Source organism: Akebia trifoliata, chromosome 15 (assembly GCF_017979445.1).
Source record: "Akebia trifoliata isolate Shusen 1 chromosome 15, ASM1797944v1, whole genome shotgun sequence".
NCBI lineage: Eukaryota > Viridiplantae > Streptophyta > Magnoliopsida > Ranunculales > Lardizabalaceae > Akebia > Akebia trifoliata.
In genome coordinates, this window is record NC_141389.1 from 25,354,954 (window position 1) to 25,381,427 (window position 26,474).

General features: G+C 35.0%; 3 protein-coding genes and 1 pseudogene across 5 annotated transcripts; 3 read left to right on the plus strand and 1 right to left on the minus strand.

The window, feature by feature from the left end:
- The first annotated feature begins 1,762 nt into the window (after positions 1 to 1,762).
- Positions 1,763 to 3,368, plus strand: LOC147384784 (lysM domain receptor-like kinase 3). The gene has a single exon (XM_086425674.1). The coding sequence runs from the start codon at positions 1,916 to 1,918 to the stop codon at positions 3,266 to 3,268; it is 1,353 nt and encodes a 450-aa protein (XP_086281800.1). The 5' UTR covers positions 1,763 to 1,915; the 3' UTR covers positions 3,269 to 3,368.
- Positions 3,369 to 4,666: 1,298 nt separating this feature from the next.
- LOC147384785 (Translin family protein) lies at positions 4,667 to 24,324 on the minus strand. 3 transcript variants are annotated; one of them, XR_015172643.1, is made up of 8 exons: positions 23,849 to 24,318; positions 23,635 to 23,731; positions 23,414 to 23,529; positions 21,506 to 21,550; positions 19,672 to 19,697; positions 18,299 to 18,434; positions 15,745 to 18,167; positions 11,043 to 15,477 (listed from the first exon to the last, which is right to left on the minus strand). XR_015172643.1 is itself a non-coding variant. In XM_086425624.1 (7 exons), exons 1-7 carry the CDS (start codon positions 24,231 to 24,233, stop codon positions 4,713 to 4,715), a joined length of 918 nt encoding a protein of 305 aa, XP_086281750.1. In that variant the 5' UTR covers positions 24,234 to 24,324; the 3' UTR covers positions 4,667 to 4,712. The 3 variants fall into 3 exon arrangements, 2 of the variants coding, with proteins under 2 accessions (XP_086281750.1, XP_086281749.1); XM_086425624.1 differs by lacking the exons at positions 11,043 to 15,477; positions 15,745 to 18,167; positions 18,299 to 18,434 and adding exons at positions 4,667 to 4,825; positions 4,957 to 5,092 and having other exon boundaries at positions 23,849 to 24,324; XM_086425623.1 differs by having other exon boundaries at positions 11,043 to 18,167.
- On the plus strand, positions 6,967 to 8,633 carry LOC147384786 (lysM domain receptor-like kinase 3; the record flags this gene model as incomplete). Its single annotated transcript, XM_086426484.1, has 1 exon — positions 6,967 to 8,633. A coding segment is annotated over one exon (1,467 nt), but the record flags the coding sequence as incomplete, so codon positions are not given.
- LOC147384787 (lysM domain receptor-like kinase 3) lies at positions 14,993 to 16,343 on the plus strand (annotated as a pseudogene).
- Positions 24,325 to 26,474: the final 2,150 nt, after the last annotated feature.

A 26,474-nucleotide genomic window follows, 5' to 3' on the forward strand; every position in this document is an offset into this window, starting at 1 on the left:
AGCCTAGTTAGCAATCTCCTGTTTAATTCTTGAAAATTTTGCAAATTTTTCATTTTTTTTCAATGAAAGTATTATTCATTCATACTATTAAATTATTCTGAATAATTCACGGATTTTAAGTTTGAAAAGAATAAAACCTGCTTTTTATTAATTTTAATGAAACTCAGTAGAAGAAAAAATACTACTATAACTTGTTGTATGTTGGAAAGTGTACATTTGTTAGTTGTAACGTGTAACACAAGTCGACTTTGAAACGGTCATGCTTCAAAATTTTGAAGGAATCCACCTTTTTAAGTGACAAATGTCCCTTTTGTCTTTAAAAAATTAATGACATGGTCATCTACATTTAGTTGAGATTACATATTGATTTTCTAAATTGATGATTTATCCCTTGACTTTGGTCTTCTTTTAAAAATCAATAGAACAATAACCTCAATATCTTCATTATCACCATCACCATCACTAGCATATTTTCGAATTTTTTAAATGAAACGGATAATACATGTAAGAAGCATATGACACAAAAATAGAAAATAAGAAAGAGCGGTATGTTCAAGCACACTCAAGAATAAATAAATAGAGTAACCAAACTACAGCTTGTACTAGTTCTCTAATTCTTATTACAGAAAGGACTTCTAGAGAAATTAAAATATTCTTCACTTCCTATATGTTCTCCACTAATATCGAACCAACAAAACAATAACAAATTAGTTCTTAAGATTTCTCACACATTTCCTAACTAACTAGTATAGAGAAAATGTGTTGTGACCAAGTCAAACACTATCCAACCACTGGTATGCTCGTGCGGGTCACCACCCACATGATGCACTAATTATTGGCACTCCTTGTTAGTGCATACATGTTATCAACTAACCCTAATGTAGTTCTAAATGCCCCAAACTTTGATTTTGAAAAAATATAACTATGACAAATCTTATTGCCTTCCCTTCAAGAGATCATGAAATCGGAGATCAAAACACTTTCAAAATCAAGTTTTGAGGCATTTAGAACAACACTTGGGTTAATAGACTGCAAGCATACACTAAGGGGGAGTAACAACAATTTGTGCCTCTTGTGAGTGGTGCCTTGCACGTGCATATTGTTGTTGCATAGTATTTGACTTGGTTACAACACATTTTGTCTATACTAATTAGTTAGTTATGAAATATGTGAGAAATCTTAGAAACTAATTTGTTATGTGTTTTGTTGGTAAATATGTGAGAAATCTTAGGAATTAATTTGTCATTTGTTCTATTAGTTAGATATTAATAGAGAACATGTAGGAAGTAGGGAATATTTTAATTTATTCAAAAATCCTTTTTATAATTAGAATTAAAGAACAAGTACAATCTATAGTTTGACTTTCCTGTTTATTTATTCTTAGGTGTGCTTGAACATACTTATCTCTCTTATTTTCTATTTTTGTGTCAACATATGCGGCATATTTTTCATTTATCGAATATTTTACTGGAATGCAATCTAAAATCAAATAGAACTCAAAGTTTTCACTAATCGAATTTTACCGTAATCCGAAATTACTAACAAGGCTCCAAAGTATTATTTAGAAAACCAAATAACTCGGTCAAGTTTTTTACCTGACTCGGTGTATTTTTTAGCTAACTCGATCAACTTGACTTGGCAAGCTCGTTCCGTTGACTTCAACCTCAACTCACTGTGTAACCCAATCGAGTCGATATCTAAAATGTGGTCAATCGAGTCGTCTCGACATTTTTACAAGAATTTAAGACGACTCACATCGACAAAGTCTATGTGAATGAAGCGTTGCAATTTCGCGGTACCGAGTTCCACCTTCCACGATTTTTCCATCTCCAAATCCTTATTTTGATACCTAAACTTATCAAATTCTCAAAAACCTAACTTCTTTCTACGGTTAGGGTTTCTGAATATTTCTCTCATGCGATATCTGTGTCCATCCATGTGTGGACCAAAAACCAAACCCACCGTAATAGAGCCCAGTTCAAAGGCCTCAACCCCTCGAAGAACTCCAAGTTCTTCGACTTCAACCTCTCCTCGAAGTATTCCAACCTCTCGAAGCCCTCGATCGACACGAAACACAGAACCCTCAGACACCTCACGAAACACTAAATCCTACAAAACTGCTCACACCACACTCCCCTCTCAAACATCTAAAACACCCATCCCTTCAATCGCAGAATCAGAAGATCCCTCCACAAGCGAAAACCTCGAAGACTCATCAAAAGCTTCTACAAGCACCAACGTCTACACTTTCTCAGAAATCTGCACCGCTACTGGATTCCTCGACAAGCGCTTATCCTTCTCTTCGTCTCTGTACTCCAACTCCTGGCGATGTTCCATCCGCGAAAAAGACGTTATCGTCTTCCAACGCAAATTCCAACATTCGATCGAAACATCACAGATCCATGAACGACTCTCCTTGATCTGCAAGAGCCATCACGTCAGCTTGATCAAGCTTTTAGGTGCTTGTATATCTGGAAATCATATCTATTTGATCTACGACTATGTGAACGGTACTAATCTAGCCGATTGTCTTCGAAACCCTAGAAACCCTAGTTTTACAGTCCTATCGACTTGGATATCGAGAATGCAAATCGCAACAGATCTCGCACAAGGACTCGAGTACATCCACCATTATACAGGATGGAATCTAAGTCTAGTTCACAAACACATCAAGAGTTCCAGCTTGATAGTCACCCAACCATCGTTTAATGCGAAGATTTGCCATTTCGGAGCAGCAGAACTCTGCGGAGAGATCACCATTACAGAGATCTCTGATGATTCATCTCCATCAACATCAAAATTAAACAGATCAGACAGTCAGATTAAGAAATTCGAAGAAAAAAAAGGTTACTTGTCGCCCGAATTTCAATCCACAGGTATCATAACGCAGAAATCTGATTTGTTCGCCTTTGGAGTTGTGATCTTGGAACTTTTATCAGGAGAAGAGCCTCTCAAGTATAGGATCGATAAGGAGACGAAAGAAAACAAGAAGATTTCAGTGATTGAAACAGCAAGAGAGGCGATTGAATCTGATGAACCAGGAAGGATACGAAGATGGGTGGATGGAAGATTGAGGGATTCGTTCCCTGTAGAGGTGGCGGAGGCTATGACACGTTTAGCGTTGGATTGCGTACACGTGGATGTTGAAAAGAGACCAGATATGCGACGCGTGGCAGGTATTATGTCGAGGCTTTATTTGGAATCTGTGATTTGGGCTAATGGGATGAAAGTCCGGACTGATTTCACCATGTCCTTGACTGCTCGTTGAGATAAAAATAGAGGGGTGGAAAATGTGTAATTGTGTGTCATCAATATTTGTACAAGGTTAAGATTGTTTTTGTAATTAATTATTTTAAAATTCTAAATAAATAATATTTTTTTTTTTTTTTTTTTTTTTAACAATGCGACAGTAATTTCGACCGATACCTAATATGAGCATTAATTCCTCAAATAACCCTCTTATACAATTGGTGATATTAGGTGAGGATAACCTTCCAGGACCATAAGTCAATGTTGTATTTTCTTAATGATTAAATGGTGAAATTTTGATTATTTTTTTTTCACAAGATGATCTTTAAATATTTAGATTAAATTACTAAAACAAAATTTCTTTGTTGTTCCCTTTCAATGTTTCTAGTTGTCTCATTATTTCTAAGGATTTTGTTTGGACCTCTGTCTTATATTATACATGCTCAAGTGAAACAAACTACCTAGACAAAGAAGAGCTTAGATTATAACTTTTACTCTCAAGTCAGGATCTCAACAAATGGCCAGAAATACAAAAATTTTACTCAGATTTAAGATTATCTTTCATAGCTAAGTTTCAAGAGGGTTATAATTTGGGCTTGTGATGAATGTCTTCAACATCAAACAAGTATAAAGTTAGAATTACAAATTGAATTTTCATTGGAAAATCAATTAAAAACAACTTGCGACACTTGAAATTGACCTTTACAGTCTCTTGGAATTTAGGGGCCTACTACGTTTAAAATGACGAACTTCCCTTGATAAAGCATGTATTGCCGCAAATCACTCATCAATTCTCTCATCTTCTCAAGGGATAACTTATTTCTATCTACATTAAACTCTAAAAAAAAATACAGATATTTGAAAAAAATCAACATTAATTTGGCAGATATATTCTATTGCAACTTCCTTGGAGCCATCATTTCATGAGGTCTAGAGGGATATAATACTAACTACAATATCCACGAGGAATCCTTGCTAGCATTGGATATAGAGTCAAGATTGGAGGACAACCACTTGTTACAACATTTTTTTTTTTAAATGGCAGCTTGTCATCCATTTTACAAGATCCGAAGGCATTCAGCAGTGTAGTAAAAAATATTATAACGAATAGCCGTCCCTTAATGACGACCCATTCCACTGACTCAAGAAATAACACATGATCCCCTATCGTGTAATCACAATTACCAATGGTTGGGATTTTATGCATATCCCAATAATACATATTGGGATGATATATATCATCCCAACCATTGGATTTTATCTACTCATGAAGATCAAGGAACTTGATCATATATATATAATAAAACACGTAGCAAGATCCATTTGTGAGGGATAAACGTCGTCTCCTCCAAGCTACAATGATCCCTTCAATTTTGATTTTTAAATAAAATTTAAAATTTGAAACAAGAAAAAAAAAATAGATCAAAATATTCAGACAAAAAAGCTAAAAATACTTTCTTCACCTAGACCGATGTTTGGGTACCTTGGTCCCCTGATGAGTTCCCACTGACTGCCAAGCCTCGGATCTTAACATCGTAGTAAACTTCTTCAACCCTTCTCAGGTCATACTTCATTCCTGCCACATATGGGAGAAATTCAGAATTTATTTTAGCTTACATGAATCAGAGGGAATTTGATCAACAAGTTAGAGAAACCAGCATCTAGCCTTGGTGGCTTAAAAAGGAGGAATTGGTATAAAAGACATACCATCAAACTTCTTACGCAAAAAATCATTTCGGAGATTAAGCATCCGGAATGACGCATGGAGATCGGTTAAGAACTTCAACACCTTTCTTGGGCAATCATAGTCCCCTGCTGTCACTTGGTTCACCACATAACGGGGCTGCAAAAGCACCAACCATCATCGTTTTCTTTTTCTAATTAAGAATTAAAAACAACACAGGTTTTTCTTCGTGTTAGAAGGATTAAGAAAATAAGAACATATAGAATCCGGTAAGGTGATCCAATCAGACACCAACAAACTCTCCCATCAACATTTTCAAAACAACAAGAAGCCAGTTTCTTCAATGGGTGGCCACGGTATTCCTCTAGAACTAGTTGGTAAAGTCATGTCTGGTTGGTCACTGACGTAAAGACTTCACCACCTCCTAATATGAATCTTGACCCTTCATTTCATTCAACAATTGAATGGTAGAACAAGATTTGTTCAGCCCACCCCAAATTTTTTTTTGGATGAGTCATTGACGAAAATTATGAGTGTCGAGGGATGAAGAAATTAGACTCCGACTAGGCTTACTAACATAGTGAGGAAAAAAGGCTTACTAAGCCCTATTCATCGTCAAAAAGACCTCGAGATTTAAAAAACAAGTCCTCAAGATTCATAACAAAACTCGAGGTCTTCTTTTACGCATCTCAGGGTCTTTTTGATAGTTGATGAGCCTTAATAAGGCCTTTTTCCTCACTATCTTATTAGGAAGGAAATGATTTCTCAAGAAATTAAAGACTTGGAAGTAGTAAATAGAGATTCCAGTAAAACACCATCGAAATTTCAAAATCATAAAAACCATTTTATTGAATGGAGAGCCACAGTATTACTTGACAACTGGTCAGATACTTGGAAGTGAAAGTCTGATTGGTGTGAGAGGTTAAGAGAGGGTATGTTTGTAGTTGGAGAAGGAGAAAATTGTGATGGAAGTAGGTATGATAACTGAGATATGATAAAGTGGGGGCCAGTTGTGTTGGTGTTTATGGAAAGTTGGATTGTGTTGAGTCGAGTTGATTCAATTTGGGCTTTGATTAGATGTATTTAGGTGATTGAATGGTGAATTAATGATTGAGTTGAATTGAGTTAAGTTGAGTTGACTCGATTTGAGGGTAACATGGGCAATGAGAATTTTCAATTTTCTATCTCTATTCTATTTTTACCATTTCTAGCTCTTTCTCGATCTCTCAATTCTCGGGCTCTATGGTTGTGCAATATCAAGGTGTCTACACCTATGATATTATTGGTGTAAATCCATGTGAATTGTTCTACATTTTGCATAGGATTAATTGCTTAATTGGAATCTTACCTCCTAGTTGGTAGAGAATTTATCAAACCCAACCAAGTTAAATATACATACATGGTAAACCGTTTCCAAAACTTATTAGTATCATAAATATGAGCAACCCACTAGGGACCTACATACCAGAGTCTCTTCTCAAATTAACTCCCAAACCCAACCAAGTAAGATATCCCAACGGGCATTATAAGAAATTAAATTTTTATTAAATTATTTATTATTTATTTAATAGATATTAAGTAGGTCAGTAAAGAAAAAATGAAATTGAATTTTTTACTTTTATTTCTTATGTTTATAATTATTGTTAACATATTAGTATTTATATCAAATAAATAATATATTTTTCAATATTATTTTTAATTTTATTTAATAATTTTTAGACAACAAGTTACCAAACAGTTCAACATCTCAACAGTATAATTAGATAACATGTTATCAAACAATATATTCAATGCAATAAATTATTTTAGTAACAACAACTTTTTCTCAATTTCATCAATTTAATTCAGCATCAGCAAATTTACATATAATTTTTTCAAACAAAACAAAAATACATGTGAATGAGACGATGCAATTTCATGGTATCAAGTTCCACCTTCCACGATTTTTTCCATCTCCAAATTCTTATTTGGATACCTAAACTTACCAAATTCTCAAAATCCTAACTTCTTTCCAAAGGTAGGGTTTCTAAATATTTATCTCATTCGATGTCTATGTGTCCATCCATGTGTGGACGAAAAACCAAACCCACCGTAATAGAGCCGAATTCGAAGGCCCCAACCCCTCGAAGAAGTCCAGGTTCTTCAACTTCAACCTCTCCTCGAAGCCCTCGATCGACACCAAACACAGAGACCTCACGAAACACCAAATCCTTCAAAACTGGTCACACTTCACTTTCCTCTCAAACATCTCAAACACCATCCCTTCAGAAGACCCCTCCACAAGCGAAAACCTCAGAGACTCAGCAAAAGCTTCTACAAGCACCAACTTCTCAGAAACCTGCAACGCTACTGGATTCCTCGACAAGCGCTTATCCTCCTCTTCGTCTCCCTACTCCTCCACCTGGCGATGCTCCATCCGCGAAAACGTCGTTATCTACGATTTATCCGAAATCTGTAACGCTACAAACAACTTCCTCGCGAAGCGCTTCTCTTCCTCTTCTTCTTCCGCTTGGAGATGCTCGATTCGAGGCAAAGATGTGATCGTCTTCAAACGCAAGTTCCGCCGTTCGATCGAAACATCACAGCTTCGTGAACGGCTCTCCTTGATATGTAAGAGCCATCACATCAGCTTGATTAAGCTTCTCGGTGCTTCTAACTCTGAAGAACATATCTACCTCGTATACGACTACGTTGATGGTGCTAATCTCGCTAATTGTCTCCGAAATCCTAAAAACCCTGGTTTTACAGTCCTCTCAACTTGGATCTCGAGAATGCAAATCGCTACAGATCTCGCACAAGGACTCGAGTATATCCATCATTACACAGGATTGAATCTAAGTCTCGTTCACAATTACATCAAGAGTTCAAGTGTGATTGTCACCGAACCTTCGTTTAATGCGAAAATTTGCCATTTTGGTACCTCAGAACTCCGCGGAGAGATCGTTAGACATCAAGAACAACAAAAACAAGAACAAGAACCGAACCAAGAAATTACAGAGATCTCTGATGATTCAACTCCAACAACATCAAAATTAAAGAGATCAGATAGTGGAATCATGAAATTCGAAGGAACAATAGGTTATATGTCGCCCGAATTTCAATCTACTGGTGTCGCAAAGCAGAAATCTGATGTGTTCGCCTTCGGAATTGTGATCTTGGAACTCTTATCAGGAGAAGAACCTCTCAAGTACAAAATCGACAAAGAGACAAAAGATTACATGAAGATTTCTGTGATCGAAACAGCGAGAGAGGCGATTGAATCTCAAGAACCAGGAAGGTTACGGAGATGGGTTGATCGAAGATTGAAGGATTCGTTTCCAGTAGAGGTGGCTGAGAAGTTGACACGTTTAGCTCTGGATTGCGTACACGTGGATGCTGAAAAGAGACCAGATATGCGACGCGTGGCAGGGAAGATTTCGAAGCTTTATTTGGAATCTAGAAGATGGGCAGATCAGATGAGACTCCCAACTGACTTCACGATGTCCTTCGCTCCTCGTTAAGATGTAATTATCCTCTAACGAGATTTAAAAATAAAAAAAAAACATTTTTACGGTTTTTTCGGATGTTTTTTCTTTGAGATTATTTGTTGAATTTTTTATTTATTTTTAACTTGTATTTTAGTGAAAATGGCGTCGCCTTTGGGATGTGACGCAAGTGCTTCAACACTGTATATTTTAATTGAATTTTAATTTTTTTTTTTTTTGGCGCATCCCATTATGTCAATTATTAAAGGAAAGTATGCTTTGTTTGTTTAAATTTTAATACATGGCCGTCAATGAGTTGGGTTGGGTCAGATCGTAAATCGTTTGTGCTAATTGGGTCTTAATTCTGACCCATTAATGATTGGGTCGGGCCGGGCTGGGCCAAGTGATAAATAACCCGCCCACAAGTTTTCTTTCATTTATGGAAAAAATGATTCATATAAATACAATCCCAACTGTTATAATAGAAATTCAACGATTGAGATTAAATATATATCCCAAGGATATATCTCATTTCTCCAAGGTAAACATAAATCTTGATCGTTGAATTTTTTTTTTTTTGACGGTGGAGATTACATGTTTTTTATCTAAGTCATTTAACATGAGCCATGGAATTCAAACCACTACAAATTTTTTTACTATGATAATGAGAGTAGGGGAAGTAACCCACCCATGGGTTGCCTAAGTGGTAAGGGCGAGCAAGTGAAGTGTGGGTTAGGCGCACGTCACAGGTTCGATTCCCCTCTTAAGTTTTTCTCATGATTTAACTGGGGGATCATGGCGATGGGTTGCTGTGGTAGTCCTCCCCGAGATTAGTTGTGGTGCGCGCAAGCTGGCCCGGACACTCGGTTAGCAGAAAAAAAAAGAAAAAAAGAGAGTAGATGAAGTAAGAGAAGTTTAGCACAACCAACAAGCGTCGGGGGCAATGGCCACATGGTGAAATCGGAAAATCATTACCCTTATACTAATTTGTTTTACTTGCAATGACTTAGGTTCCACGCAATTAAATTTTACATGCTAAAACCTTCTTTAACAAACAAAATGCAATGCGTGCGCACACGTGGACATGTGTATGTTTATTTATATCTAGAATCGTGATAATATGATTACCTCACGTGCCAAACTCAGTCGATTACCTCGACATGACAAGCTTGAAAATCGTAGAACTACACTCTTCGGAATATATGGATGCACTTCCCCATTAAAAAGTGTATCTTGAGAGAAACAATTTCTCAAGGAGTGCAGACCTACGATTCCAAAACTTGTCACGTCAAATAGTCAATTAAGTATGCCAGTAGTCAGATTATCACCAGTCTTATATCTAATTTGTGAGTAATCAGTGTTGTGGAGGTCCCTTGGAACTCATTTCTATGACGTGTGGGTCTCACTTTGTATGAGATACATTTTTTTCTTCTATTATTGGATGTAAAGTGATGAATCATAAACAAAATTGACTCATTTAACTCTAATTAAATGAAAATATTTTGGTTCAAAATTAACTCCTTAGTCATGTGTAACTCTTTTTTTTTAAAAGATCATTTTAGGTATAAAACTCAACTCCTCATTCCTAAAATAACTCCGTTTCAAATTTATTAGAATATTCAACATAATTTAAAATAGGATAATTTACTGTTTCTTGAGCACAATGTGACGAAATTCGAATTTTGGTTCATTGATCAATTCAATCCCAAAATATGAAAATCCAGATCGCAGATTTTTTTAAGTGATGATTGATTTACAGTAACGAGATCCTTGCGAACCTGCGAGATTGTCACCTTTATAATCAGTTAAGACTCACTTTGAAAGAAAAAAATATAAACAATGATCTCACTATTTTAAACCAACGAGATCATGACTTTGAAAAACTTGTGATCTCTCTTCTTGTTTTAGTAACTAAAATGAATAGTTAGTCAAATTGGGAATTTTGTTAAAAGTTTATCGTGTTTGAAAACTCTCTTTTAAATATGAAATACATAATTTTAAAACTTGACTTGCTAGATGGCATACTCAAATGACTCCATGACATGGACAAGTTCAAGAACTGTAGATCTGCTTTATGGGAAAATGCAATTCTGTTTCCCAAGGCATAAAATTGAGTCTCGAGATACATGATTCCCCTGATATACACTATTTTATGAGAAAAGTGTAATCGTGTATCTTGAGACGTTTAGATCTATGATATCTGAACTTGTCACGTCATGTAGTCATTTGAGTATGCCACCTGGTGAGTCATATTATTATTATTTTTTTTTTATAATGAAGGGTATCCAGGCCAGCTTGCTGGCACCAGACTAGTCCCTAAGCACCGCACTCAGGCTATACCCCACTACGTGGAGCGGTGCGTGGCCACCAAGGTTTTTTCATGATTCTTAATTTTTCTCTCCAAAACCTAGTTAGCAATCTCCCGTTTAATTCTTGAAAATTTTGCAAATTTTTCATTTTTTTCAATGATAGTATTATTCTTCGTATTATTAAACTACTCTGAATAATTCACGGATTTTAAGTTTGAAAAGAATAAAAACTGTTTTAGAAGATGGGAAGATCAGATGGGACTCCAAAATGACTTCATCTTGATGTCCTTGGCTGCTCGTTAAGATGTAATTATCCTCTAACGAGATTTTAAAAAATAAAAAATAAATTAAAAAAAAAAAACATTTTTACGGTTTTTTTGGATATTTTTTCTTAGAGATTATTTGTTGAATTTTTTATTTTATTTTAGTGAAAATGGCGTCGCCTTTGGGATGTGACGCAAGTGCTTCAACAATCAACACTGTATATTTTAATTGAATTTTAATTATTATTATTTTATTTTTTTGGCGCATCCCATTATGTCAATTATTAAAGGAAAGTATGCTTTGTCTGTTTAAATTTTAATACATGGCTGTCAATGAGTTGGGTTGGGTCAGATCGTAAATCGTTTGTGCTAATCGGGTCTTAATTATGACCCATTAATGATTGGGTCGGACTGGGCCAAGTGATAATTATCCCGCCCACAAGTTTTATTGCATTTATGGGAAGTAAGAGAGATTTAACACAACAAATAAGCGTTGGGGGAATGACCAAGACATTCCTCCAAAAACAGGAGAGATTTTGAGTTCAAGCCCTCTCTTTGGCCACTCATAGGGATCATCCAATAAGCTTAGCTCCCAAGCCTTAGTCTGAATCTAAACATAAATTGAGCCTAGCCAATCCCAGCCCGATAAATAAACAAGTCTTAATAACACTATCCAATAGGGATTCCCTGAACCCCTCACCCTCCTGATGCGATATGTGCCAAAATCATAGATTTTTTCTTAGAATAGGTAACTTCACAGCCCCATAAAATTATGATTCTAACACATGCCACGTCAAAAGAGTATGGGGGTGTATGTCAAAGGGGGGAGTTAGAAAATCATTTTTCATTTATATTAAGAGTCGTGATAATCTAACTCCCCCACTTGGCATATCAAAATACTCTTTGACATGGCATGTGCCAGAATCATAAATTTTATGCCTCGGGATACACATCCCCATAAATATGTGCATTGTACCTTAAAGAAAAAAGATTTATGATTCTAGCACATGACACGTGGTGGAATCAAAAAATCATTACCCTTATACTAATTTGTGTTACTTGCAGTGACTTTAGGTTCCACGCAATTAAATTTCAAATGCTAAAACTTTCTTTAACAAACAAAATGCAATGAGTGTGCAAACGTGGACGTGTATACGTTTATTTATATCTAGAATCGTGATAATCTGATTACCCCACGTGCCAAACTCAATCGATTACCCTGATGTGACAATCTACACTCCTTGGGATGTATGGATGAACTTTCCCATAAAAAATGTATCTCAAAGGAAACATCTTTCTCAAGGAACGCAGATCTACGATTCCCAAACTTGTCACATCAGGTGGTCAATTAAGTATGCCACGTGCACCACTCTTACATCTAATTTGTGAGTAGTCAGTGTTTTGGAGGACCCTTGGAAATCCTTTCTATGATGTGTGAGTCTCCCTTTGCATGAGATAGTCTTTTTTTCTTCTATTATTGGATGTAAAGTGATGAATCATAAAGAAAGTTGACTCATTTAACCCTAACTAAATGAAAATATTTTGGTTCAAAAATAACTCCTTAGTCATGTGTAACTCTTTTTTTCGAAAGATCATTTTAGGTATAAAACTCAACTCCTTATTTCTAAAATAACTCCGTTTCAAATTTATTAGAAAAATTCAAAATAATTTTAAATAGGCTAATTTACCATTTCGTGGGCACAACATGACGAAATTCGAATTTTGGTTCTGTTCAATTCAATCCCAAACACGTGAAAATCCAAATTGCAGGTTTTTCAAAGTGATGATTGATTTACAGTAACAAGATCCTTGCGAACCTATGAGATTATCACCTTTATAATCAATTATGACTGTCACTTCGAAAGAAAAAAATAATAATAATAATGATCTCACTACTTTAACCAACATGACTTTGAAAAATTAGGGATCTCTTCTTGTTTTAAGAGCTAAAATGAATACTTAAGTCAAATTAGGAATTTCATCAAAAGTTTACCTTGTTTTGAAAATTCTCTTTAAATATGAATAACTAACTTTAAAACTCGACTCACCACATAGCATACTCAAATGACTCCATGATGTGGACAAGTTCAGGAATGGAAAGTGCAATTGTGTATTCCAAGGCATAAAATTGGGTCTCAAGATACATGGTTCCCTCGTATACACTATTTTATGAGAAAGTGTCATTGTGTATCCGAGGCATTCAGATTTACAATATCCAAACTTGTTGCATCATGGAGTCATTAGAGTAAGCCACCTGATGAGTCATATTATCATGACTCTTAATTTTTCTCTACAAAGCCTAGTTAGCACTCTCCCATTTAATTCTTGAAAAATTCACAAATTTTTCTTTTTTTTTAATGAAAGTATTACTTTCCTGATTATTAAACTATTTTGAATAATTCACGTATTTTAAATTTGAAAAGAATAAAACTCATTTTTTATGAATTTTAATGAAACTCAATGGAAGAAAAAATGTTATTATAACTTGTTGTATGTTGGAAAGTGTACACTTGTAAGTTGTGACATGTAATACAAATCGACTTTGCAGCCACCTATTTAAGTGACAAATGTCCATTTTGTCTTTAAAAAATTAATGACATGGTCCTCTACATTTATTTGAGATTATTTCTTAATTTTCTAAATTGATGACTTGTCCCTTGACTTTGATCTTCTTTTAAAGATCCATGAAACAATAACCTTAATGTCCTCATTAGCACCATCATCACCTTCACCAATTTCATCACCATCACTAGCATATGTCTGAATTTTTTAAATGAAACGGATAATACACGTAAGAATCATGTGACAAAAAAATAGAAAATAAGAAAGAACAATATGTTCAAGCACACTCAGAAATAAATAAACAGAGAAGCCAAATTACAGCTTGTACTAGTTCTCTAATTCTAATTAGAGAAGGGACCTTTAAAGAAATTGAAATATTCACTACTTCCTATATGTTCTCCACTAATATCTAACCAACAAAACAAATAACAAATTAGTTCTTAAGATGTCTCACACATTTCATAACTAACTAGTATAGAGAAAATGTGTCGTGACCAAGTCAAACACTATCCAGCCGCAAGTATGCACGTGCAGGGCACCACCGACAAGATGCACTTGTTCTAAATGTCTTAAACTTTGATTTTGAAAAGATATAAATATGACAAATCTCCATGCCTTCCCTTCAAGAGATCATGAAATCGGAGATCAACGCACTTTCAAAATCAAAGTTTTGAGGCATTTAGAACTGCACTTGAGTTAATCGACAGTAAGCATGCACTAAGGGAGAGTGTCAACAATTAGTTTATCTTGTGGGTGGTGCCCTGAACGCGCATACCTGCTGTTGCATAGTGTTTGACTGGTCACTACACATTTTCTTTATACTAGTTAGTTAGTTTAAAAATCCTTCCTATAATTAGAATTAGAGAACTAGTACAATCTATAGTTTGACGTCTTTGTTTATTTATTCCTGGGTGTGCTTGAACATTCTGCTTTCTTATTTTCTATTTTTGTTTTAACATATGCGGCATATTTTTCATTTATTGAATTTATGACTGGATTTTTGCAATCCAAAATCGAATAGAAATCAAATTTTTCACTAATCGAATTTTTGCCGTAATCCGAATTACTAAGAAGGCTCCAAAGTACTATGTAGAAAACCAAATAACTCAGTCTAAGTTTTTTACCTGACTCGATGTATTTTTGAGCTAACTTGATCAACTTGACTTGGCAAGCTCATTCCACCGACTTCAACCTCAATTCACTGTGTAACCCAATCGAGTCAATATCTAAAATGTGGTCAATTGACTCGACTCGACATTTTTACAAGAGTTTAAGACGAGTCACATCGACAAAGTCTATGTGAATGAGGCAGTGCAATTTCGAGGTACCGAGTTCCACCTTCCATGATTTTTCCATCTCCAAATCCTTATTTTGATGCCTAAACTTATCAAATTCTAAAAAAACCAACTTCTATAGTTAGGGTTTCTGAATATTTCTCTCATTGAATCTCTGTGCCCCTCCATGTGTGGACCAAAAACCAAACCCACCGTAATAGAGCCCAATTCAAAGGCCTCTACCCCTCGAAGAACTCCAAGTTCTTCACCTTCAACCTCTCCTAGAAGTATTCCAACCACTCGAAGCCCTCGATCGACACAAAACACAGAACCCTCAGACACCTCACGAAACACCAAATCCTACAAAATTGCTCACACCACACTCCCCTCTCAAACATCTCAAACACCCATCCCTTCAATCGCAAAATCAGAAGATCCCTACACAAGTGAAAACCTCAAAGACTCATCAAAAGCCTCTACAAGCACCAACGTCTACACTTTCTCAGAAATCTACAATGCTACTGGATTCCTCGACAAGTGCTTATCCTTCTCTTCGTCTCCCTACTCCTACGCCTGGCGATGTTCCATCCGCGAAAAAGACGTTATCGTCTTCCAACGCAAATTTCACCATTCAATCGAAACATCACAGATCCATGAACGACTCTCCTTGATCTGCAAGAGCCATCACGTCAGCTTGATCAAGCTTTTAGGTGCTTGTATATCTGGAAATCAGATCTACTTGATCCACGACTATGTGAACGGTACTAATCTAGCCGATTGTCTTCGAAACCCTAGTTTTACAGTCCTATCGACTTGGATATCTAGAATGCAAATCGCAACAGATCTCACACAAGGACTCGAGTACATCCCATTATACCGGATGGAATCTAAGTCTAGTTCACAAACACATCAATAGTTCCAGCTTGATAGTCACCCAACCTTCATTTAATGCAAAGATTTGCCATTTCGAAACAGCAGAACTCTACGGAGAGATCACCATTACAGAGATCTCTGTTGATTCATCTCCATCAACATCAAAATTAAATAGATCAGCCAGTCATATTAAAAAATTCAAAGAAAAAAAAGGTTACATGTCACCCAAACTTCAATCCACAGGTATCGTTACACAGAATTCTGATGTATTCCCCTTTGGAGTTGTGATCTTGGAACTTTTATCAGGAGAAGAGCCTCACCAGGAAGGATACGAAGATGGGTGGATGGAAGATTGAGGGATTCGTTCCCTGTAGAGGTGGCGGAGGCTATAACACGTTTAGCGTCGGATTGCGTACACGTGGATGTTGAAAAGAAACCAGATATGCGACGCATGGCAGGTATTATGTCGAGGCTTTATTTGGAATCTGTGATTTGGGCGAATGGGATGAAAGTCCGGACTGATTTCACCATGACCTTGACTGCTCGTTAAGATAAAAATAGTATGTGGAAAATGTGTGATTGTGTATCATCAATATTTGTACAAGATTAAGATTGTTTTTGTAATTAATTTATTAATTATTTTAAAATTCTAAATAAATAATAAATTTTTTTTTAACAATGCGACCGATACCTAATATGAGCATTAATTCCTCAAATAACTCCAAGGGATTTGCCTAGTGGCAAGCCGAGCCTTCATAAGAGCTCCTTACAAAGGATATTAGATTGAATGTAGGCATTTCTAAGGAGGCTAGCCCTAGATGATTGCAGACCATACACAAATGATACTAGGGCATTTTACAACACACACACACACACCTTACAATTGGTGATATTAGGTCTACCACTTGCAAAATGCAAGATTAGGATAACCACCCTGGACCGTAAGTCAATGTTGTATTTTCTTGATGATTAAACGGTGAAATTTTGATTATTATTTTTTTACAAAATGATCTTTAAATATTTAAATTAAATTACTAAAACAAAATTTCATTGTTGTTCCCATTCAATGTTTCTAGTTGTCTCATTATTTCTAAGGAATTTGTTTGGGCCCCTATCTTATATTATATATGCTCAAGTGAAACAAACTGCCTAGAAAATGAAGAGCTTAGATTATAACTTTTACTCTCAAGTCAGGATCTCAACAAATGGCCAGAAATACAAATTTTTTACTCAGATTTAAGATTATTTTTCATATCTAAGTTTCAAGAGGGTTAGAATTTGGGCTAGTGATGAATGTCTTCAACTTCAAACCAGTATTAAAATTACGAATTGAATTTTCATTGGAAAATCAATTAAAAACAACTTTTGATACTTGAAATTGACCTTTACAGTCACTAGGAATTTAGGGGCCTACTCCGTTTAAAATGACAAACTTCCCTTGATAAAGCGTGTATTGCCGCTAATCACTCATCAATTCTCTCATCTTCTCAGGGGATAACTTATTTCTATCTACATTAAAACTCACAAAAAAAGAAAAAAAAAATACAGATATTTGAAAAAATCAACATTAATTTGGCTAAATATATTCTATTGCAACTTCCTCGGAGCCATCGTTTCATGAGGTCCAGAGGGATTTAATACCAACTACAATATCCACGAGGAATCCTTGCTAACATTGGATATAGAGTCAAGATTGGAGGACAACCACTAGTTACAACATTTTTTTCTTTTTTAATACAACGGCAGATTGTCATTCATTTTAAGAGATCTTAAGGCATTCCGCAGTGTTGTAAAAAATATTGTAACAAATAGTCATCCCTGACTCAAGAAATAACACATGATCCCCTATCGTGTAATCACAACTACCAACTATTGGGATTTTATGCATATCCCAATAATACATATCGGAATGATATGTATTATCTTTCCTATCCTCCTCCTCTACCTTATTCCCTTCTCAATAATACTCCTCTAACTTTACTATCTTACCTCTTTTACCCTCTCAACCCCAAAGTTTTTTTTAATAATAACCCTACAATTATCGTTTTTCCTATTTTACCCCTTTAACCCTAGAGAGGATGGCAAACTCTAGTATATGTATATAACACATAGTCCATCACTTATAGAATGGATCGCCTTTGACTATACCACCATTTTCTACCACACCCCTGCACATTTAATTTTGATTTTTGAAGCAACTATTCCCCGTGGCAGTTCAATCTAAAAATCTCAGAACTGTTCAAACTTTCTTAATCCTGATCCCTTCAATTTTGATTTTTAAATTGGGTCGGCACTTTAGTCAAAATTTAAAATTTGAACAAGAAAAAAAAATAGATCAAAATATTCAGACAAAAAAGTAAAACATACTTTCTTCACCTAGACCGATGTTTGGGTACCTTGGTCCCCTGATGAGTTCCCACTGACTGCCAAGCCTCGGATCTTAACATCGTAGTAAACTTCTTCAACCCTTCGCAGGTCATACTTCATTCCTGCCACATATGGGAGAAATTCAGAATTTATTTTAGCTTACATGAATCAGAGGGAATTTGATCAACAAGTTAGAGAAACCAGCATCTAGCCTTGGTGGCTTAAAAAGGAGGAATTGGTATAAAAGACATACCATCAAACTTCTTACGCAAAAAATCATTTCGGAGATTAAGCATCCGGAATGACGCATGGAGATCAGTTAAGAACTTCAACACCTTTCTTGGGCAATCATAGTCCCCTGCTGTCACTTGGTTCACCACATAACGGGGCTGCAAAAGCACCAACTATCATCATTTTCTTTTTCTAATTTAGAAATAAAAACAACACAGGTTTTTCTTCATGTTAGAAAGATTACGAAAATAAGAACATATAGAATCTGGTAAGGTAGTCCAATCAGACACCAACAAACTCTCCCATCAACATTTTTCAAAACAAGAAGAAGCCATTTTCTTCAATGGGTGACCACAGTATTCCTCTAGAACTAGTCGGTAAAGTCTATGTGAATAAAAACTTCCACATAAGATGTTAACTGGAGATGCAGACAGATTTGGAAAAAAAAAATTCCACATTATTGAGATTAATGTGGAATTCCACAGAAGATGTCAACAACTAGTTTTTTCCTTACTAATTAAGTTTTAAAGATAAAAAATAAAAATAAAAAGGGAAAAAAATTATTGTTGGAACCCTGCTTTTACATTAAATCACCAGGTCCAAACCCAGTTAAAGAAGCATTTCTGGTTGGCCACTGACGTAAAGACTTCACCACCTCCTAATATGAATCTTGACCCTTCATTTCATTCAACAATTGAATGGTTGAACAAAATTTGTTCAGCCCACCCCAATTCTTTTTTTTTTTTGGGATGAGTCATTGACGAAAATGATGAGCATCAAGGGATGAAGAAATTAGAGTCCGCCTAGCCTTACTAACATAGTGAGTAAAAAAGGCTTACTAAGCCCCATTCACCGTCAAAAAGACCTCAAGATTTGTAAAACAAGTCCTCAAGATTCATAAAAAAAACTCGAGGTCTTGTTTTACGCATCTCCGGGTCTTTTTGATGGTTTCTCAAGAAATTAAAGACTAGGAAGTAGTAAATAGAGAATCCAGTAAAACACCAAGTCACCAACAAATCTTTTCCATCAAAATTTCAAAATCATAAAAACCATTTTATTGAATGGAGAACCACAGTATTACTTGACAACTGGTCAGATAATTGGAAGTAAAAGTCTAATAAGTTCTAACTTTTCTGTTTAACAACACCAATTTGCTAGGGCAAGGAAGGGATTTATGATTAATCTTGCCGTAATGAACACCAGTTTGAGATAAACCTAGCAGAAATCAACATTCGACAAATAAGGATTGAACATTGGAATTGGAAACAGAGAGAAGATAAACCCTATAGGCTATAATGAACAAGATGATGCGATGTTATCAACAAAAGAACAAATGTATGGAAAACTCATGTTATATGTTACAAATATTTTGGTAGTTTGCAGAAAGGTTCTTACCAATTCATTGGACATGAAGCATACTCCTGCATAAGAAGAAAAGCTTACACATAAGCTTACACATAAGCACATCTATTAAATTATGAAATATAAAGGGATATAGCATTGACAACTGGCTAGATACCATAGCAACATCACTGGTCTAGAAACAAATATCAGAGATTCAAGGCTTTGTTTAATAGTTACAGAACATTGTTTTGCTTCTAACAAAAACAATTAAAATGGGGTTTAGAGTTGACATGGTGCATTGCCACTTAAACAGTATGCCTTCGAAGCAAATTCCTCTACATATCTCGATTAAATAGAAGACCAAGAAACACAGTGGCTTTCACCTAGAGAATACTGTTATTGGTGTATGAAATTTGCAAATAATGTAGTATTAGTTGATGTAACTAGACAAGTAGTCAAACTAAACAATGGAAAGAGGTGTTGGAGTGAAAGGACTTTCAACTAAGTAGAACCAAGAATCCAAGACGAAGTACGTGGGGTATACAGTTCATATTGACATCCATGAAAAGGAATGTCTAGTAAAAATGGATGGTGTAGAAATACCTCAAAACAACCATTTACATTTATCTTGGATCTATTGTATATAGAGATGGAAAGATTAAGGAAGATGTTACTCATAGATTCAAAGACGGATGGTTAAAGTGGAGGTGCACTGGTGCACTTCTGAAGTGCTACATGACCGACACATATCAATAAAATTAAAAGAAATTTTTTATAAGATGCCAGCAAGACAAGTTAAGCTTTATGGAGCAGAATGTTGGCCAATCAAGAAGCACCATTTTAATAAATTGAGTATAGCAGAGATGATGAAGTTGAATGGATAAGTTGAAAGACTAGGAAAGATAAATTAGAATTCAAGAAAATGTAGGAGTAACTCAAATAGTCGATAAAGTAAGAGAGTCGATTGAGATAATTTGGCCACGTTCCACCAAAGCCAATTTCAAACCCAATTAGAAGGAATATACAAGTTGAAAGTTCTAAAAGAACATGTAGAGATAATGAAAGTGGATATGACTCTGTACAGAATTGAATGGAGGAACGAGATTCATTCACCTGACCTTGAATCTTTGGCATAAAGCTTCAATAACGATGATGATGATGATGATGAGACTTTCTTTTGATTTAAAGAGCTTGTTGTTGCATTATTTCCATACACACCAACAACTTATGAAGGGCGCTAGAGTCCAAAGAAAACAACCACATACAGGGGAATTGAATTGAAGCACCACAGTTGAAACAATCTCATCAACTTGATGGGCATCACCCATCTAATCTCAAATTCTCGGAGAAAGGAAACCCAAACCTCTCTAGAGGTGGGATAATACACAAGGAGATGATCCACTGACTCTTTGTTAACTTAGGATAAACATAATAAAAGTGAGAATGGGTTGGAATAAATACTAAAGAAAGAAAGAAAAGTCTTTGCAGCTTGATAACTCAATACACGACTACCGCTAAGATAAATACAACATTTTTTTTTTTTGTGCTAATTGTGGGTATCCTCATCCTTCGGGTGAGACTAATCCCAAGGTCAACCGGACCCTAGAGAGTGGCCCCAAGGAACTCTCTCTCTATCTATCTGTCCAGATATATAACTTATACAGATTCATCAGTCAGATAGTCCACAATTGAAACCAATCAAACCTACTACTTGTAAATGGGAAAATAATGTTTCCAGCTTGTTTGATGAGAATCAAACCACACCAACCAATTTTTAGCTAGGGCAACCGATAAAACATGACCATGAGATTATATATTTATCTTCTTGTGAAAACAACCTTGATAGGAAAAAAATACAAAAATAATAAACCAATTCTTGGCTCACCTATGAGATAATCTTCAATGTCCAGACCAAATTCTGAAGCATCCACTGCACAATTGATCAAAACAATCATTAAAAAATAAAAATATTTCATGCGCAACTTACACAACAAAACATTAAATACATTCATCAAGACTCTTAAATATATATATATAAGGTTCAACAGTATTATCACCAAAAGAGCCTAATCCAAAAATATGTAGTCATTTAGATAAACCCTGTTCCCCAATTCAAGTTTGATTAAAGCCATGTCTTCTATTAATTCTAGTATGTTCTGCTCTCACTACAATCCATGTTATTTTTGGTCTTCCTTTCTCTTTAAAAACCTTCAATTTGCACATCTTCCAATTGAAGTTTTAGTTGGCCTTCTTTGCAAACGATCAAACCATCTCATTGACTTTCCCATAGCTTGTCACCCATTAGGGGTAATCCTACATTTTCTTGAATGTGTTAATTTCTATGTTATCTTTCCTAGTTTTTTCAGTATCCTCATTAGAGTAATGCTCAACCTATGCACTTGTCTTGATACCCTAACATTCAGCTCCATAAACTACAGCCAATCACTCAATCTTACTGTTGTCTTATAACAAGATGAAGAAAATACCATCTCAGCAAAAGACCTACAATGTTGTATTTTTTTTCAAAAACAGCCAAATTGAGAATATTACAACTTTGCTAAGTTGGTGGTCTACCATGAGGTCTTTCTCATCTCATGAACATATTCACCCCAAAAATATACGTGTAATTGGCCATTCTACAGCAATTGGCCACAAAGAATCTCCATTTGATTTTTATTGATTTAAAAATATATATGTCTATATATATATATATATATAACACAAAGTACTAGAAAGTTAATTTGGCAGGCATCAGGAAGGAGAGTTACAAATGATATATTCACATAACAGACATGTATGAGGATTGTGACTATTGTGTGAATAAGTGGTGAAGATATAAATGAGTTATCATTAACAAGTGGTTACCACTTACAATTGGTTTACATCAGGGATCGGCTCTGATTCCTTATTGTGTTTGATATACTTATAGATGTAGTAACTGCTCATATCCAAAATCAAGTCCCTTGGTATATCTTTGTTTACATACAACATAGATTGAGCAGAGAAAGCAGATTTGAACACCAATAGAACGTGCATTTAAGTAGTGAGTGCGGGTATGAACACACTTGCAATGACAAAAAAAAATGTGTGTAGACATAATGGAATGAAAGAACATAATTTGTACAGCATAACCCAAATTTTTGGTATAAGGTTTTGATGATGAATTGGGCACTCTAGTAAGCTAAGGATCTGAAGTGAGAAATATTAGAAAGAAGCTCCAATCTTTCCAATCATGGGACATCAAGGGCCTGTTTGTTAGAGTCTAGTTTCTACTTCAGGATTCTGTGTATAGGAAAAGCAGAAACTCAGAGTCTGGGAAGCTGCTTCCAGGAGAATCTCGTTTGTTACAGAAGCAGACAAAAAATTAATAGACGTAGTAGACAGAGTTCAAATTGATTGTGTTGTTTACTCGATGAGTTAAGAAGAATAAGGGGTGAAATCGTCATTTCACTCCTATATGTTTTTTGGTGTTGGCTTCTATTAGCGGCTCTCGCAAGAAAGCAACCCCAACAAAGCTTCTCAAAACGTAGTTTTGGGCTGCCCACAAAAGATGTTGAAGCAGAAGCCGGTACCAACAAACGTGTTTTTTCCTGCTCAAAGCCCAAAAAGTCATAACAAACAGAACCTAAGCATATTTGAGGAAAGCAAGCAAAGTTCTTGATTATTGGAATTTTAAAAAACCAAAAAAACAAATTACCATAACATGTGATTAGCATCGCAGAACAACCAACTTTTTCAATCAATAAAATCCTCAATAAATTAACGACAACATGTTGAAAAAATTTAAACATACATCCAAGCTTTTCCTCCACTTCTGAATGCATAAGAAGATTCCCTGTTTCTAACCAATGTAGGAAAGCAAGCATTGAGACCGCTGACTGTGTCTCACTCCTCCAATCTCCATGAAACCTATAAAAAAAAAAATTAAAAACAACAATAAAAACAGTTTTCTAACTGTAAATAAGCAGAGTAAGGTAGGACATTACCAATGCGAGTGGATTACTAAGAACCAACCTATAATACTGTCCAGGGCGTTCTCCAAGGATTTCTGCAAGACGACCGTAAAGCTCCTTCAACACGTCGATCTGAACCTTAGCCTTTTCTAAAACCTCTGAATCACCAAATAAAAAATAGAAAAAAAAAAAAAAACGAACATCAAACACTAATCTAAGCTCATATCCTTAGAAATGAGATCGAGAAACTAATACAAAGCTATCCACTTCAATACCTGGAACAGGACGAGATTGATGAACAAGGAGGAGACCAGAATGCATGAGACGGATAGCAGATTCCATCTCCATCGATACTGCTCGAATCCGTTCGCGTAAGCTTCCAGATTCTTCAAGCTGAAGACGAAACTCTTCGAACTGTTTCTCTACTGAAGAAGACGAAGTAGTTGAATCTCCACCGTCCGCCATTAAAGTATCAGATGGAGTTACAGAGAAGAGGCGAAAACTCTCGTTTCGGAAACACGAAGAACAAGGATGGAGAGATGGAGGAGGTTTAATGGCGGAGTATCTAAGAAAAGGGAGAAGAGAAATGGAGAAATTAGGGTTAGGGTTTATGGAGTTACATATTTGGGCAAAGAAGGTGTTTCGAACGGCAGACTTCATTTACTCAAAGTGAGATGTGAGTTTGGTATGTATTTATAGCCTTGAAGAGAAAGGAAGGCCTCTTCTCTTTTTCGTTCTCTCTCCGACTCTGTTCCCAACTTCCCACAAGTGTCAGCGGGAGATTATCGGTCTAGTTACCGGCAATTAACGGTCACTTTCTAACACTTACTAAAATTACCCTTTTACCCTTGTCTTGGGTACACGTCATGGTATGTATTCTCGTCCGAGACCGAGACGTATCACCCGAGTTAACTCGGTATCAGAGTTGAACGAGACCAACTCACAAAATATTTTGAGACAACCGCATATCGTGAGATAAACAAGTCGTCTTGAACAATATTTTCTAATATATTAGACGATACAAACGTGATAGCGTAAAAAATGATTAACTCATAAGTTAAATGGGATGTATTGGATGAGATTTTCAAAATTTCGTTCGAGTTAATCGAGACAAACAAATTAAAGTCTCAACCCTCTATTCTTTCACCCCTCCAAATCGATTTTTTTTTTAATTTTATAGTTTTTTAGGTTCATTTTTTAATAGGAATCATTTCTGAATTTTTTTCAGAATTTTTCAAAATTTGTAAGTAATTAAAAATCAGTGTCTCAATGTGGAACGAGACAATTCGAATGAGATGAGACATATCAGGAAGAAAAAAAAAATTAGAAGGGCATTTTTGAAAGTAATGAGAAGATGAAGGATAATAAAATTAAAGTTGTCCTATATGCCCTTTTAATTTTTTTTTCTCTCTTCCCTTTCTAGAATACACATTTTATTTTATTGTTTTTCCCCTACTACATGTTTTCCTTAATAATATCTGCCTAACATCATTATTTTTTCTCTTTTAACCCTAAACACAAAAAGAATGAATAAGCAAACTCTAATAATTTTATATTGTTAAATTTTATTTTCACAAATTCAAGCAAATAACTTTCAATCATAAAATATTAATGAGAGAAGGCGAAGTAAAGTATTTCGACACCAGCCTTAGAAGATAAAAATGTTCCCATATTTGCATTGATTCTTATTATTATCAAAGATATTTTATTTTTTTAAAATAAATAAAATCATAATCTCACAACTCTCAATATCAAGTTAGTTATTTTTCTAAAATTAAAAAACTTTCTCAGTGCATTATTGTCAAAAACAATTCGGTCAATGTTCTAGATAATAGAAAAGTCCTTAAAATTATATTAAATGGTTAAATATGATATAAAATATATTATTTCAAAAAGTCTAATCAAGGATAAATTCCAATTTTTGTAATACATGTGTGTGACACATGCCACCTATTAATTGATAAAATGAGAATAGGCAAAGTCCAAATGGTTCGGCCCAAAATTTGAAATCCCACAAATGCTTCCACATTTATGATCCCACAAATTCTACAACTAATACATTTTGAAGTAACAAAAACATTTTTTATTAAATAATGCTGAATTGACATTAAGATTGGACCTAACATCACATATCTTGACGTGAAAGGGGTAAAAATCATAGATATTTTCCTCGAGATACAAGTGAAAAAACATATCTGGTTCCTATCCCTTTTCACATTAAGATGTGCAATATGAAATCCAATCTTGAGGTCACTCCAACACAACTCTTTTTTATTAAAGGGTTTTATTAACGTGTGCCTTAGGCACATGTTAAAATGCAATAAATACACTAGGGAAATTAAAATTTGTATCGAAAATACTTTTAATTTTTTTATATTAAAATTCCTCGTGTTTATTTTCAAGGTGTAGTTATTGCACTTTAACATATGCCCTCTGGGCACACGTTACTAAGACTCTTTATTATATCATCTTTAAAAATCATCCAAAGTAATATTTCTATTTTAAATTTATTTATTTATTTTGAGTCATGCTGGAGAAACATTGAAATGTACAATTCTAACATTCTGATGTGATGGTGAACACCTGATGATAACATTATGTATGCACCGACACATTAAAATGTACAATCAATGAACAGTATAATGTTACTTCATCATTATCCTTTTTTTTAACCATACTTATTTACTATTTCATGAAACAAGTCGTCATTCTATATGTGATTTTTGTTCTTTCCGATCTTTGTACTATAATGTCTTTTTAAACTACTTTTTGGGCCATTTGTCATCTTAGATTTGTTTTTTTTTTTTTTAATGATTAAAATTCTTAATTATCTATTTGATATTTTTCTCAAATAACTATGAATGCACGGAATTTTGGTACGATACACGACTGACATGACAA